This window comes from Typopeltis vanoorti, chromosome 11, assembly GCF_054136105.1.
Source record: "Typopeltis vanoorti isolate ZY-2024b chromosome 11, IOZ_Tvanoo_1.0, whole genome shotgun sequence".
Classification (NCBI taxonomy): domain Eukaryota; kingdom Metazoa; phylum Arthropoda; class Arachnida; order Uropygi; family Thelyphonidae; genus Typopeltis; species Typopeltis vanoorti.
In genome coordinates this window covers 45121033-45136861 of record NC_143559.1, presented here as the reverse complement: position 1 = coordinate 45136861, position 15829 = coordinate 45121033, and the positions used below count along the sequence as shown (strand labels likewise).

Below are 15829 nucleotides of genomic sequence, written 5' to 3'. Positions count from 1 at the left end.
AGAAATGTACCAAAGCGGAAGTGAAATAGAATTCAAATAAATTAAAATTAAAAATTTTAAACATAAAAGTTTCTGTAAAGTTCGTAAATGTTTTGTGGTATTTTATTGGTGAAAAAGTTCACGTTATGAACAGTTTCTCATACAGCATTTTTCACATATATAATTATAAGAAAGTAACTGCACTTATTGATCCATGATTTCTTTAATTGCTTCACATCTTATTTCAAACAGTGGCATGAGTTTCTTGGTTATCACAAATACACCTATGATAACCTGGTATAAATGGATTCTATCTCTTAAGGTAATTTGCACAATCTTTCCTCCGTTCTTGCATTTCTTACATCTGTCAAACTTCATACCTCGTTGATTTCGGACATTCATTTCCACGATATAATACAGTGGTGCCCTCTGACGGGTCCTGCAAGAGTTACTCTTCGAACTGAACTACATCTCTTAATAAAAAAAAGAAAAAGAAAAAATAAAGAAACATCACATTTTTAGGTTAACCCGTATATACAACACGACCCAAAATCTATAGGTTACTTTCATACTACAGCAAATACACACGTAAAATACAACGTCTCTGAAAGCTTAAATTTCCTTGCAATTATCAAATTATTTCGTAATAAATATTGCACTAGATTATTCTCTTCTTACGAGACAAACTGGCTGCGATTTTGGAACATAAGTTACGTAGGGAATTCCTTCCAAATCAACAGTAGCACCTTCTGGTGGCTTAATGTGGAAACGTTGCAAAATAGCTGTAAAATATAAAAATCCTTGACGAATTCCTACTTTTTCACCAGGACATGATCGCTTACCTATGAATACAAAGAGAATTATCATTAACAAACTGAATCACTATAACAACTGTATATTTATACAGATGCATATTTTTTTTTGGTTTTCTCAGATTTATGAATTTCGAAATATTAAATTTTTTAAGCATTTGTAATCCCAAAATGTTTTCATAAATCACATTTATTTTCATATATTCATAAACATTCATACATCATTTCATAAAAATGTATTTCCAAAATTTTCGTAAATCATATTTCTATAATTTATTTATTTATTTTTATTTACTTTTGCATGTTCCATTGATAAACACTAATATTTTTTCAGCCACTTCAAGTCTCAAGTCTCGGTGGTCTCACACTGTACACAAAATTCATTCTCCCACCTACAGGTAATCACATTCATCTATGGAAAAGGTGGAATTCGAATCCCTAGTCCGTTGGTTTGAGAGTAGATAAGTTAAACTTTGGCCCAAGAAGGCCGTTAATTGATTAATTTATTTTTGTGTTTAAACTGATTACTGTATCTAAAACTACATAAAAAAACTCCTCAGAAAAAATCCGCGCATAAGTTTGGTATATTATTGAACGAAATTATAGTATGAAACAAAGCAGTTGATTTTCTTAATCACTTTATAGAACGAAATTATTCTTACAAATGACAATTTATTTAATGGCTTTTAACATTGAAATGCTGAAAATTTATAAATATAAATAAATCCGCTAACGCGTTTTATTCCCTACAGGGAGTACGCGTTTTAACCCCATCCAACTTTTGGATACTGAAGGGAAGGTCACTCTCCCCCTGTAGTCAATCAGGGATAGCTGGACAAAAAAAAATTATAAACGTTATCCAGCGAACCGACCGCTGACCAGTCCCGCCATCTTGTGGTTCCTAATCCTAGAACTGTTTACTGTTTAAATTAGTGTGGGTTCTACGCGTATAGTCGATTTTCTTGAGTTTACAGGGTGAAAAACTAGTTTCTGAGAGATAAAACATACCTTGCACGTGCAATAGATCGACTAACTTGGGAACCGGTTGATGAAAAGCTTAGAAAAACTTCATTTAGTCGGGAATTAGAATCAAAAAGGATCCTTCTTCTGGCGGCCTAGCGCCATGAAGTGTAGACACCATTTCCATCGATTTATACAAGCTTCTATTGAAAATATCACACTATTTTGATTACTTTCACTATTAATGCTTCTTAAATTTTGTCTCTTCCCTCTGGTCAAAATTTTAAGATAAAGAAGCTCTTTCTTCTATCTTGAAACGGTGGAAATCAACCACAAATGATTATATAGTAAAATGAATATAGATTATTCTGATTGCTTTATTCCTTCTGCTTAAAAATACCCTGCGACTCGACCACATATTTTTCAGCAGTTACGTCACTCTGTAAGGTGACGGTGTAATCAGGTGTACCATACGGTATCTGTGGATGTCAAATGAATTTTTAAAAAACATCCAGCTATTTATAATCATTTGCTGCCACCCTCCCTTGAAATTAAATTGGAATATTTCTAATATGTTTTATATAATATAATTTTTAAAACTGTAATCGTATTGCTGAAAGGTGGAGAACCAGAAGCTCAAATGTGTAGCGAATATGCGAAGAAATAAATCTGGTTGTTTTATTCAAGCCTCACTTCTGTAATGCCTTGTTCAGTTAAAAGAGATAAGTACCACAAAGGGTGTGGGAAAAAAAAGTGGGGGGATTTCTATGGAGAAAATGTGATAGACGTTTAATGGGAAAATTGACAGACGTTCCAGTGAAAGGAAAATAAGTTTTAGGGGGAAAATCACAGATATTTCAGGGGAGAAAATTACAAATGTTCCATGGGGGTGGCGGGGGAGACGTGACAGAAGTTTCAGGAAAAGAAAAACACCTGAAGTTTCTGAGAGGAAAAAATTATAGAGAGTTCCAGGAGAAAAAAGTAATAGAAATTCCATGACACGAAGAGGAATGTGAAAGAAGGCAGTGAATTACAGCAAGATTAATATTTCTGGAGTAATTTTGAATATCATACTTTATAACTGAATAGACAGCACATGAAACTTTGTGGTAACAACTTACTTTTGCTAAAGAAATAATCTTTATTTTATTTTATATCTGAAGATAATTCGATGAAGGCAATGACTATAGCTTATAATTTTATAAGTAGGACAATGAATAAAATGGAAAACATAGGGATAATACTACACAAAATAGTTGGTGGATTCTTAGAGCTAGAATAAGACTTTCTACAAAATTACTCATGTATATTTTTGTAGACTTCAGATGAAAAATAATCTAAAGTAATAAATAATAGCTACGATATTCGATGGTATAATAGCAACTTAAAATAATATTATGCGAATGACGGAGATAAAGAGAAGGAACATGAGCAAATAGTCAATCATAAATATGGTTATTTGGGTAATGCTTGTATAACATGTATATTAACAATTCTGTGACCTGTTATATTTGAGAAAAGTGAATAGGAATGACTGAGTGTACAAGGCTAGTTTAGTAACCCAAGAAGAATGAAGCGAAGCAATTACCTAGAATAGTTTTCCTTGTCAAAGAAAGGAAAACGTCGATGTATGGTATTAATCAATGCGCTATAAGGAGATTGGGGGGGTTTATGCGAAGTCGCAACCTAAAGATTGTAGCTATGTAGCGCATTAGTACTGTGAATAGGTTAAAGACACACTAAACCGAAAAAACCTGTTCTTGAGAAAACAAGAAACCTTATTCAAGCCACTTCAGACCTTCATCAATCAGGATCAGTGCCTCGCACTCGGTGATAAAATTCATTCACCACGTAAAGATATTCAAAAAGCATCCAGGTCCACAGAGAGAGAGTTTTGAATTTATCTATTGAAACGCTATCCATACGGCCAATCAAACAGGTATAAAATATAATATTAGAAATCATATAAAGATTAATACCATGACAGATATTATAAAAGCAGCAGATGATATGAAGGGTTACTACAACGTTTGACTAAAAACATGGTATCGGTACAATCCAATATTACTGTGAGGGAAGCTAAGGTACTGTTTCTTGTTGCAGATAAAACTTAATACGATGTAAATGTGGATATGATATAGATGTATAAGTTGCTGATATATATTTACAGGATACATAGAGAAAGAGTTATTTAATAGATTGTAAGACAAAAACCTAACCCTGATTATTCTTAGTAATGCCTCCTTTTCCCATATATCACCCAGCACATGATTAGGAGTGTGCAAAAAATTAACGTTTTTTCATGACAAATAATCAATCGTTACCAAGAAGGATAGGAAATGCATCGACGAGTAATACCAGGTGAAGTGTGCTGCGAAATGTGAGATGAAGTACTGGCATACGTAATAGCAATTGTAGTGTCACTTACAATAATATGCTTTACTGAAGTGATTTAATTTTCTGCTGAAGGAAATGGCTATATATCATTATGTCGTTCTCATTGCTTCCTGGTTATTAGCAGTGTTTAAAAGTCAAGTTCTGCTGCATTTTTTATAACTATCTACGTTCTAGCTTCTCTCTCTCTCTCTCTCTCTATAAAAAAAAACTAGTAAATTTCAAAAAAGTAACCATATTTTAAATATATATATATGAATAACCTGTTACAGCTGTTCCAAAGAATAGAAGGAAATAATGAAAGAGAATGAAACGTAGTTCTGTAGGTTTGATAATTAAAGAAAGGAAAATAATTCATCGAATTCTTACTTACCCATAGAGAACGGTATTAAATATTCTGGTTTTTCCACTGACTTTCCGTCTGCGGAGAGGAATCGGTCTGGATTAAATTCATCTGGGTTTTCCCAGTAGTTTGGATCGTGATGAATTGCCCACAAGTTGGCGATTATGATTGTGTCTTTTGGAATTGCATAACCTGCGACTGTAGTGTCTTCAGCAGCACTAAAATATGTTTAAACTATTTAACAGGATTCTTTATTTGACAATATCTGTTTTAAAGCTCATCTTTATTATTAAATACTTCGGAATTAGAGATAAAATTAAACTACCATGTACATTTCCGATCACATTTCTGAAACTTGCGAATGTAAACTAAATTTGTGGTCTAAAGAAAAGTGGCTACAAAAGAGTGTCCTGCAAGCACAAAATATGTGGAAATTGTTCTCCTTTTATTAATTAAAAATAAACTATACTCGTAAATACCTTTGATAGTTTATCAAAACAGTTTATATATATATAAATTATAATAACTTTAGTTTAATCCTTTATCCAAGTGTAAGCAAACAAGGTTTGCGGCTGAAGTATCTTCAGGACTGAGGCAACTCGTAGTAAAGGTGGACCAAGCTCTCATCACTCCTTGTCTCAGTATCTCCCATAATGCAAAACACATCTCCTTGCGGACATGTATAATGCTATGCATTAAGGGAAGGGCCACTACCCAGACCGATTTCGACCTTTATTGAGGTCTCTTCAGTGGGAGCCAGACCCAGAAGTGGTGATACTACCCCGGAGTGATGAGATCTTCGTCCACCTTTACTGCGAGTTACCTCAGTCCTGAAGATACTTCAGGCTCAAACTTTGTTTGCGTACACTTGGATAAAAGGATTAAACTTAAATTTATTATAGTCTAACCAAGTGAAAAATAAACTTCCAACATCTAAATCCAGAGTAATTTAATAATAAGGTGAGACACCTTTTGGCAATTCGTATAGGTAAATATGACCTCTCTATTGCTTCTGCCTTAGTATCACCACTTCTGGGTCTGGCTCTCACTGACGAGACCTCAATAAAGGTAGAAGCCGGTCTGGGTAGTGGCCCTTCCCTTAATGCATTATACATGTCCGCAAGGAGATGTGCTTTGCATTATGGGAGATATTGAAACAAGGAGTGATGAGAGTTTGGTCCACCTTTACAACGAGTTGCCTCAGTCCTGAAGATACTTCAAGTGCAAAATTTGTTTGAATACACTTGAATAAAGGATTAAACTAAATTTATTAGTCTAACCAAGTGGAAAATAAACTTTCAATATATAAATTATGTTGATTCTGTGTTGAATCAACAACCGACTTGATTAACTTCCACCAATAACTATTAACCTTTAGACTACTCAAATTCAAGAACGCATTCATTATGAAGCTTTTAAGTTTATCGCCTATTAATAACGAATTCAACTCCGCCTTTTCAAGATCCTAATACTTTGTGCGAAAATGAGAGATATATATTCTCAGAAATGTAAACCGACCTTACACCCAGATGAATGTAGGTAGATATGCTTAATTATTTGGGAACCTTCAATTCATCTATACAGCACTCTGGAAAGTCTTCATTTTTACAGCTGCCTTAGTGAAATAATTTCATTAAGATATATGTGGATGACTAAATGCTAGATTCCAGTATTTCTATTAAGGTTTATAGATCATTAATGGATGAAGATCAAGTCTTACTGAGCAATATGCGTACTAAAGAATGAATATAAAATTATTTGTTTCTGTCTTTCATATAGTGGTTCCAAATAATTCTTTAATAAACATATTCTCTAATATGCGCTTATCATGTATCATTTTTGTTAATTGCTAAAATTGTCAGAGTCTTGAATGTTATTTACAATTTACTCATTCTTTGTTTCACGAAGTTATATTGTTTCACGAACCCCTCTCTCAGGAATCTACTCCACTCATTTTCTCACACGCGTTAAGTTTACGCAGCCTGCATCTTCTAAAAATACTTCAATGACCGTTGTTCACCATGACTGCCATCAATAATTCTTCCCACCCTCTCGCCAATCCGACCAAGCTAATCCCTTCCACTGCTGCATTCTGGATTCGTCTCGGATTTCTGAAGGAATAGAATCCATAGCTTTTAACTTCAAATGTGAACAAGTTTCTTATTGTCCATTTACGGTACTGGCGCAACTATAGGTTAACCAACCTATCCTGGATGGGTTCTCCATAAAAATAAATAAATAAATAAACTAAGACTGGAAGAAAGCAATGTATTTAAGCGTCATTTTGGGGCAGAAATCCTTGGAGGTTATTCAGGTATTAGATTATTTAATGCATGTTTACTGAAATCTGTAAATTTTTTTGCTGTAAAAAATTTCTTGTGGATATGAGAAACACGGGTTGAATATTCTAGATCATCGACAAATTCACTTAAACGTGATTTGGTGGAATACGGGTTTCGGTATTCAAAGCGGGTAGATAGCACTAGTGACCATTTAAGTGAAACTATCTGCCTTTTTATAGATGAATCCAATGTGCAGGATTTTATCTGTCCGAATTCCTTGCGTTTTTGTATGCTACGTAGAGATTCAGACTCGAAATGTATACTAGCATTAACGATGGCGATTCTATAGTAAAAGAGGTTGAAACATTTGATTGACGATAAATCACAAACATATTATTCAACTTATGTTTACCTGGTGCTAGAATACCTGATTTACATAAAGTTATGTGTAAGAAAATGACAAAAACTAGAAGTGTTTATGCTACCAGAAATAAATGATTTAAACTAGTTATTTTAAAGAATACATGAGGATTTTCGAAATCCAGAATTTAAAAATGTAAGTTTTTATTATAATGTCCAGATTTCAAAGAGAGGAATTCATGGCCAGATTAATGGCAACTAATTGAATTTCGATTCGTGTATGCGCGTGCTGCGCATGATTTTAGATTTCTTAATTTATGGAATAAGTTTATCAATATCGGAAATGGATTGTTGGCAATGTTCTCAACTTAAATACTTTTGAATCCATCAAGGAGTAAATCCATGAGGTCTTTAAAATATTTGAAAACTCCACTTAAGGAACTGTAACGGCAGTTGAAGCGATGTATATATGAAGCTATTCCCGCTACTACTGATAGAAAGGGTATCGCATTTATGACATGTCATAAAAACTTTAAAGTGTATTTTATAGTATCATGTTGTTATATACGAATGTATATAAGAAGGCGAAAGAAAAATCTCTGTGGTTTAAATTATTAATGAGCTAAATTAATGAGCATAATGTTCAGAATTTTGTGTCTTTCTTTAAGCATGGAATGTTGAAGGTGTGGGATGAAATGAAGGAAGCTGAAAGGAAGTTTGTTAGATATGTTTGGCGCTGCACAGTGCTTGGATTTTTGCCAGTGCCTTCTCGAGTTCTCATGTGGTTATAGACGAAACTGGAAGAATAGCAGTATCTATTGCGGCGGAACATTGCACATGAAAATACCAATAAGAATGGCACAGTACAGAAACTTTGTGTACTGTATGCGAACGATATTCCAAGGTTAGTAGGACTTAAGACTTATACAGTGTTAGGAGTTCAACAGAAGAAAAGTAATGTTTTGAACAAAAAAGAACATCTCTTAAACGTTTTTAGAAGCTGAAAAGGCTATGGCTGTGACATGTTTGTGCCAAGAAAAGCTGGATATGCAGTCAGTCGAAGAGGAGAAATCTTGAAATGACATCGGAACATTTTCAAACGTAAGTGGTATTGAAGTAAAATGTTCCTTGTGGGCATCTTTCGATGTATCTTAATACCATTAATACCATTGAAATCCAGAAAGCTGTCTTCATCCCATTTGAAAATTATGAGAAGATTGGTAATTAAGTGATTGGTTATGAAAAATACTGAGGCTTCAGTCGTTATAGTACTATAGGGCTGCTTTTCGAATGACGACAATAGAATACAGTTAGCAGCAAAGCTGTGAATGAGATATAAATTCAGAGATAGGATAACTGACGTAAAGGACGAAGAGCTTGAATGAGAGTACAATACCCCGGGACTAATCAAGGAGTTTTTGCTGAAGTCGCCATGGTTTGTTTTCTTTCACTGTCGTATTTCAACAAACTCACTCGAAGTGATTTTGTTGGAATACGATTGTTATTGTGTTCTTGTTTTTTGTCGTTGTATATTAATTTTCAATGGTTTTTCTTTTTCTTCTACAGTTTGTATGTGTGTTTATAGGAATTGGAATTTATTTGTTATGATGAAGGTGGGGTTGTACATTGTCTTTTTTTTTAGGTGAGCCATCTGTGCGTATGTATGTTTATAAGTAATTTTTATTCGGAATAGGTCTGTGGGTACATTGGTGTAATTTGTGGTTAATTTTAAAATAAACATCTCTTTCTGTTTATTTTATTTATTTATTCATATGGAGTTTCCTCCCTTTTCTCCCCAGTCCCTATTGGGGCGAGTTGAGCCCCTCATGTGGGGGGGGGTTAAGTATTTATGGCTGTAGATCCGTGTGTGTTCATTGGGCCGGTTTGCCTGCTTGCGGGATGGAAAACGCCAGATAAACTGGGGTGGGGGGGGCTGTCCACGCCCAAGATACCGGCTAACTTGGCTATGACTGAGGAAGATCTTTAAGCTCCTCACGTCGGCGATGGGAATCGAGCCCAGGACACGCCTTCCCCAGGCATATGGTTGCGAAGCGAAAAGCCACTAGGCTAACCACGCGGATCTCTTTCAGTGATATTAAATGATCATATTAGTTAGCTGTTGTGGATCACTGGTCCTCGACAGATAGCCTAACTGTTTAAAATTCTAAAAATATCCAGTATACTCAAAACTCCCATTAACAAGAACCAAATAACAGCACATTTATTTGTAGATGTGCTTGTTTTGGAAGTAGAATTCCTGTGGATGTTTGTTTTTCCATGGCGTTGACAGTTGCTTTCATTTTGTTTGGTATTTTGAGTTCTTTGTTATATTAGATTATTGGTTTGTTTGAAGTTAGTTATGTAGTGTTAATTTTTATAACTTTTTTTAGGATTTTAACTCACTGTGTGTTTGTTTTCCACTGATAGTTCTGCTAGCAGAAATATTTCTGCTGAATTTTTTTAAAAGTTTCTTTGTTTATTTCAACCAGTAATTTGCATTTTCTACATTCTTCAAATTCCGATAACAAATAAGGTTAAAATAAGAGAACTTATCTCTATCCATTCAATTTTTTTTTAATTTTCGGATATCCTAATATTGTTTTGTTATTCTTCTCTTTTTCTGTTGCTATTAAATGTAACACCAGAAGAAAAAATGTTGATGTCGATGGTACTAGTGGTGATTCTTCTCTTCCTGGTACTCGATGATTTTTTCTTCTCTCTTCTATCTATTTCCTTATACTAGGAGTCCCTTGATGCTGAAGATATTTCTGATATTTCTTCCCTCGCCATTCTTCTCCAGTCGATGTTTTTGATCGACACTGGTGTTGTTTTTATTTTGTCACATCTTTTAAATGTTGTCGTGCTGTTTATATTTTTGGTTTATGTGCATAATGTGTAATATGTGGCATTTATTTATTTTTTACTTCGTTTTCCTTTTTATAATTTGATTTATCCTCATTGCCATTGTTAATGTTCTGCATCACATGTAACAAAAACATCATTATGTAACAACATGCAGTTCACGTGGTTTAGCTTGTATCTCAGTTATCGGTAAGGCGGCTGCGCTTAGAAAAAATTTACCCGTTAATTACTTGATACCATTGTTCGCAACAGCTATCAATTTACCTTGAAATGGATTAACATTAAGGGTAAGAATAACAATGATAAGCAACGAGGTCGGATTTTATCTAAAAGCTATCTTAAATGGTACTTGAAGAGAATTAAGAAGTAATAACAAGGAGTCAGTGTATAATGGAAAAAACATTAATGCAAAATAGAGAAACATAATTACTATTTTTTACTTCTTTTATTACCACAACCTTTACTTCTAGTAGTACACTTCTTAATACGCGTGATAAACGAGGAATAATCAAGGTCTTAAAGAAATACGCTATATTACCAAACTATTGGAAGAGTGGTTGTTATTAAATCAGTTGTTTAGAATGGTAGATAACAGTTAGCATCAACTAAAGTATTAACTGAAGATTGTAAGTTTCTTTATTATTATTATTATTATTATTATTATTATTATTATTATTATTATTATTATTATTATTATTATTACGGGAAACTCCAAGGAGTCGACAGACTCATCGAGGGAGGCCCTAACATCATGTCAGGAACAACTATTCGACATTCACACAGTATCTCTCATACCTCGCCTTGAACTCATGCACGGTCATAGCACCCACAACAGACTTTGGCAGCTTATTCCACTCATTCACCACTCTCCAAGTAAAACACCTAGCTCTAGCACCCCTGCTAACCACTTTCTTGCCCAGCTTCCATGTATGGCCCCAAGTCCTCCCACCACCAGTCCTGTTCTCAAAAATATCTTCTGGATTAATCTTATAGAAACCCTTCAGTAATTTAAATGTCTCAATCATATCACCCTTTTTCTGCCTATCGACCAATTTTTGCAACCCATAAATCTTCAACCTGTTCTCATAAGGTTCATTCCACAGACCTGCTATCATCTTCGTCACTCGTCTCTGGATCCTTTCCACCTCCTCCCCATCACGAAGAAATTCTGGCCCCCATATCTGGGCACAATAGTCTATATGTGGTCTTATCAAGGCTCGATACAGAGGAACAATAACTTGTTTGTCTCTGCTTTTTAAAGTATTTTTCAGAAGCCAAGTGATTTGATGAGCTGATTTAGCCACTTTTGCAATGTGCCCCCTAAACTTCAATTCCCTATCCACCAACACCTGCAAATCTCTGGCCTCATCAATCTCCTGGGGTACGGTTCCACCAACGTTATATACTGCTGCTAATCTTTTCACCCTAAAATGCATAACCTTTCGCTTTGCCACATTAAATTGACATCCATTTTCCCTAGCCAAGTCCTCCAAACTATCCAAATCATCCTGCAAACGTTTGACATCCTGTGCACTCAAAATTGCTCTACCCAACTTTGCATCATCAGCAAACAAGTGAACACTTCCTCTCAGATCCTTTCCTATATCATTGATGAACAAATTGAAAAGTAATGGTCCAAGAACAGAGCCCTGCGGCACACCACTAGTCACAAGCCGTCTTTTGGACTCAACTCCTGAATAAACCACTCTCTGTATCTCACCATCAACCAGCCTCCGATCCATCTCACCAACCCTATATCCATTCCCATAGGCTGCAGTTTATTGATTCGAATTCCATGTGGTATCCTGTCAAAGGCCTTAGCAAGATCCAGTAGAATCACTGTAAACCCATTACCCTTATCGAGTTCAGCCCTCACCGTGTTATAAAACGTGAGCAAGTTACTGAGGCATGATCTACCCTTCACAAAACCATGTTGTCCCCCATACAATATCCAATTTTAATCTATCCAATCCTGTATTCTTTTCTTGACTAATTTCTCCAAGACCTTGACAACGATTCCTGATATACTAATCGGTCGGTAATTTACAACAGCAGTCTTGGAACCTCCTTTATGTAGTGGAACTATTTTCCCCTCGTTCCACCCCCTCGGGACTAACCTAGACCAGACACTCAAATTAAACAAAATGGTCAAAGGTACTGACAATTCTTTAGCCACTTCACGTACGACACGAGCTGGTATACCATCCAATCCCACAGATGTACTGACATTGAGGTTTTGCAATAGACTACTCACCTCCACTTCATTCACCACAATTCCCGTATAATCTATTGGTTCATTGATTTCTGCAATGTCACCACCTGGATGATATATTCTTGCAAAGTGCTCGCTCAGTAACTCCACTATATCAACTGATTCGGTTACCTTCCTACCATCGGCATTCTTTAAAATCATTCTGCCAGATACATTTTTTCTTTTGCTTGCAGCATATCGAAAAAACTGTTTAGGATTCTCTTTAGCCTGCATGGCCAATGTTCTTTCGTAATCCTTTTTTGCTTTTCTTGCCAGACTCGTTACCCTTCTGGCCTCCGCTTTATACCGTTTATGTGCCTGCCGGTCATCTTTCTCCTTAAATTTCCTCCATAGTTGTTTCTTTTTTTGCAACTCAAGCTTAATGGTGTTATTCATCCATTTAACCCCTAGTTGATTTATTATTCGGACTCTAGGTATACAGTCAGCCATTGCTTCATGCAAACACTTCTTAACTGCCTCCCATGCACTATCAACTTCTAGCCCTTGCAGTTGTACATGCCTTCTTGTAAAACGTTTAGTTAAAGATTGTAAGTTTGTTGTGAAACTGTTAATTAAAGACTGTAAATTTCTTGTAAAACTGTTAATTAAAGATTGTAAGTTTTTTGATTTGTTAATTAAAATTGTAAGTTTGTTGATTTGTTAATTAAAGATTATAACCCACTTGTTGATTTGTTAATTAAATATGTAAGTTTGTTGATTTGTTAATTAAAGATTGTAAGTTTGTTAATTAAAGATTGTAAGTTTGTTAATTAAACATTCTACGTTTGTTAATTAACGATTGCAAGTCATAACTCGAATGACAACTACATAATAACCCTTAGTGTTACAGAAAAAGTAATGGAAAAATTAATTTAGAATTGTATCCTGGATATTCTTGATAGGAATGTCTTGCTGTACTTGACAGAACGTGGTTTCCTTATGGGATGCGATGCTATGAAACATCTGCTTACTTTTTAAGAAATCAAAAGGGAAATAGAATAAATAGCTATAATATATTTATTTGGATTTTAACAAGTCATTCATAACGTTCCATACAACATCTGATCGATTAAAATAGATTATATATAGAGATTATATGGAACGATTATATATATATATGCAGATTGACTCGGTTTATGAACATATTTAAGTCAATTGTATTGACTTAAACTACCAATCTAATTAAGAATGAAGTTTAATAAGAACGCCACTGGTTTCGTTGGTAAGTCAATTTCATCACGTGTCCAAGTACAAAGGTATATACAAAAACGATCGACTGAAATATTACACACTAACAACAACAACAGAGCTATCAAAAACTGTAGTTAAGTTTAAATTGGAGTCCGCGCTTCAGTTCTACACCATCTGTACATCTCGTACTACACATACTCTGTTGATGTTCATTTAATATAACAAACAACTTACCATCTTGCCAGGGGCAACGAAGCAACTGTTCTCCATCGTGACGATTCTAGTAACGTTGAAAACGTGTATGGAAGTCTCAGTCGGTCTTCCCAACATGGCATCGTGTCCATGCCTAGAGTAGAATCGATTTCCTCTTGCACACGGCGCTGAATTTCGGGATATTCAGCCATTGCAAAAAGAGCCCATAAAAGGGTAGTACTAACCGTTTCTATTCCTGCCATAAATAGTACTAAAATATTCCCGACCATCATTGATTCTAAAATTTAAAAAAAAGTCATAAAAGTGATATTACAAAAAACATGATAATGATTTGTGATTAATACAAAATATAAAAATGTGCACTGAAAGAATATTATAAGAAGCCATTTTGCACATACAAGTTCTCCCAAACACACATGTATTAATTCCGACTGCTTAACGTTACATGACTATTATGACTCTTTCCTTTTGTTGCTCCACGTGTGCTGATTCTGTATGCTTTTCTCTACTGGATATTTATTGTTCGTTAATTGCAAACCCAAACTACAACTTTTCTGTGAAAGGCGTCCAAAAAAGAAACACTCTTTTGGGGTGTATAAAAACCCTATATGGAAGATTAGATTGCCTTTTCGTCTCCAGCTAATAGGAAGTAGCTTCGAATCCCAATGTGGGCACTGATGCTTACCAGTGTCATCTATATTTCAGTATATAGATACACACACATACACACACACACACTTTCTACTCACGAAGCTATTGCACATCTTCAAGATGACTACTATTTAGTTTGATGCATTTCTTTTGCCTCATGATAAAGTTTTGCATCACACTCTTCATATTCTTTGGAATTGATCGTTTCGTTTAGTTTAATTTAACAATAGGTACAAAAGTTTTATTAAAACAACCTTTTCTAGTCGACCGTCTTTAAACACATCTACATACTGCTTCTTTGTGGTGGTGGTGGTGGTGGTGGCATTCATACTACCCCCTTCTCTAAATGGCGTCAGTTAGACCTCTTGAGGAATTTGTATATTTTTCTGAATGTAAATAACTTCTTAAGGTGGAAGCCAATCACGTTCATTACCGCGCTTCTGTTCTGTATGTGTAGTATTAGTATTTCTTACAATCACCAAAAAGAGTTGTCCACCTTAGCGCCTCTCTAGCGGTCCTTCTTCGCATTCCACAGAAGTCTTGGACTTTTTTTATATCTTCTGTTCAGTGTCTGGTTCTTCCTGAGTGGCTTACACTGCCATCAGATTTTCGAATAAGATTTATAACAGTTCAGACTTCCTGAATGTTTCCACCTAACTTTGTATGGTAATTTTTGAGGGCACTTTAATAGTTTTGAATAGTTCATTTAAAGTCGTGAAAACCACCGATACCGGAAATAAATATCGACAAAGAAAAAATAATGTTCTCATTTCCAATTAGACTTTGATGTGTTCTTTCCTAGTGTTTCTAGTGTATCCCAAGATATGATCTGTTTGTATACTTCATTTAAAACAATTGTACATTTCTGATTTAACGAAATCAATTCAAAATTTGAATTACATTTTCTGTATTATCTGCATAACAGTGACTGTTATCATTGAAAGAAACGAACTTCAATAACATGAAATCAAGTTAAATAATCAGTATTTTCTTCTAAATAATTATCTATTTAATTTCAAACCCACTTGCCTCTGAATGCGTTATTCAAATTCCCTTGCCTTTTCTCGATCTCACTGATATACTTTTCAAATCCAGGAACTGTTACTGTGTCATCCATCAAATATTTTTCAAGCAGATCTCTATAAATTTAAATTGCACATTTAAATTGTAATCTATACATATTAATGGTGATCTTTCTGTCTATAATTTGATGAGAAAAATTTATATAAATATAAAAATAATTATTTTCTTATTTCTTATATCATAACACTTATTTGAATACGTCATTTCTGATGATGATTGCTTCATTTTTATAACGATTTCTGGCAAAGTAGTATACCAGGCACTCTGAACAAGATCAAGATATGAAAAGGAATCGTGACGTGATTGGCTAACAAGGTCAGTGATGTTATTGTGTGTGATGCGGTGCGTGCCATCATGAGTTTGGAATGTTTGGAATTTCTCTGGGGTCACAGATGTCATTGATGTCACGTCATGTGTTTTGGTTTGCGTATGGAATTGTGGGTGATGG

General features: G+C 34.8%; 1 protein-coding gene across 1 annotated transcript; it reads right to left on the bottom strand.

Moving 5' to 3' along the window:
- Nucleotides 1–421: 421 nt before the first annotated feature.
- Nucleotides 422–14040, bottom strand: LOC150101491 (vitamin D 25-hydroxylase-like). Its single transcript, XM_090400914.1, has 3 exons — nucleotides 13669–14040; nucleotides 4519–4706; nucleotides 422–821 (listed from the first exon to the last, which is right to left on the bottom strand). The coding sequence occupies exons 1-3, from the start codon at nucleotides 13917–13919 to the stop codon at nucleotides 643–645; spliced, it is 618 nt and encodes a 205-aa protein (XP_090257040.1). The 5' UTR covers nucleotides 13920–14040; the 3' UTR covers nucleotides 422–642.
- Between the last annotated feature and the right edge of the window lie 1789 nt (nucleotides 14041–15829).

Coding starts and splice junctions, on each gene's coding strand:
- LOC150101491 (XM_090400914.1), bottom strand. CDS start 13,919: ATGATGGTCGGGAATATTTTAGTACTATTTATGGCAGGAATAGAAACG. Junction 4,707..13,668: donor TCGTTGCCCCTGGCAAGATG/GTAAGTTGTTTG, acceptor AACATATTTTAG/TGCTGCTGAAGACACTACAG. Junction 822..4,518: donor TTTAATACCGTTCTCTATGG/GTAAGTAAGAAT, acceptor TTGTATTCATAG/GTAAGCGATCATGTCCTGGT.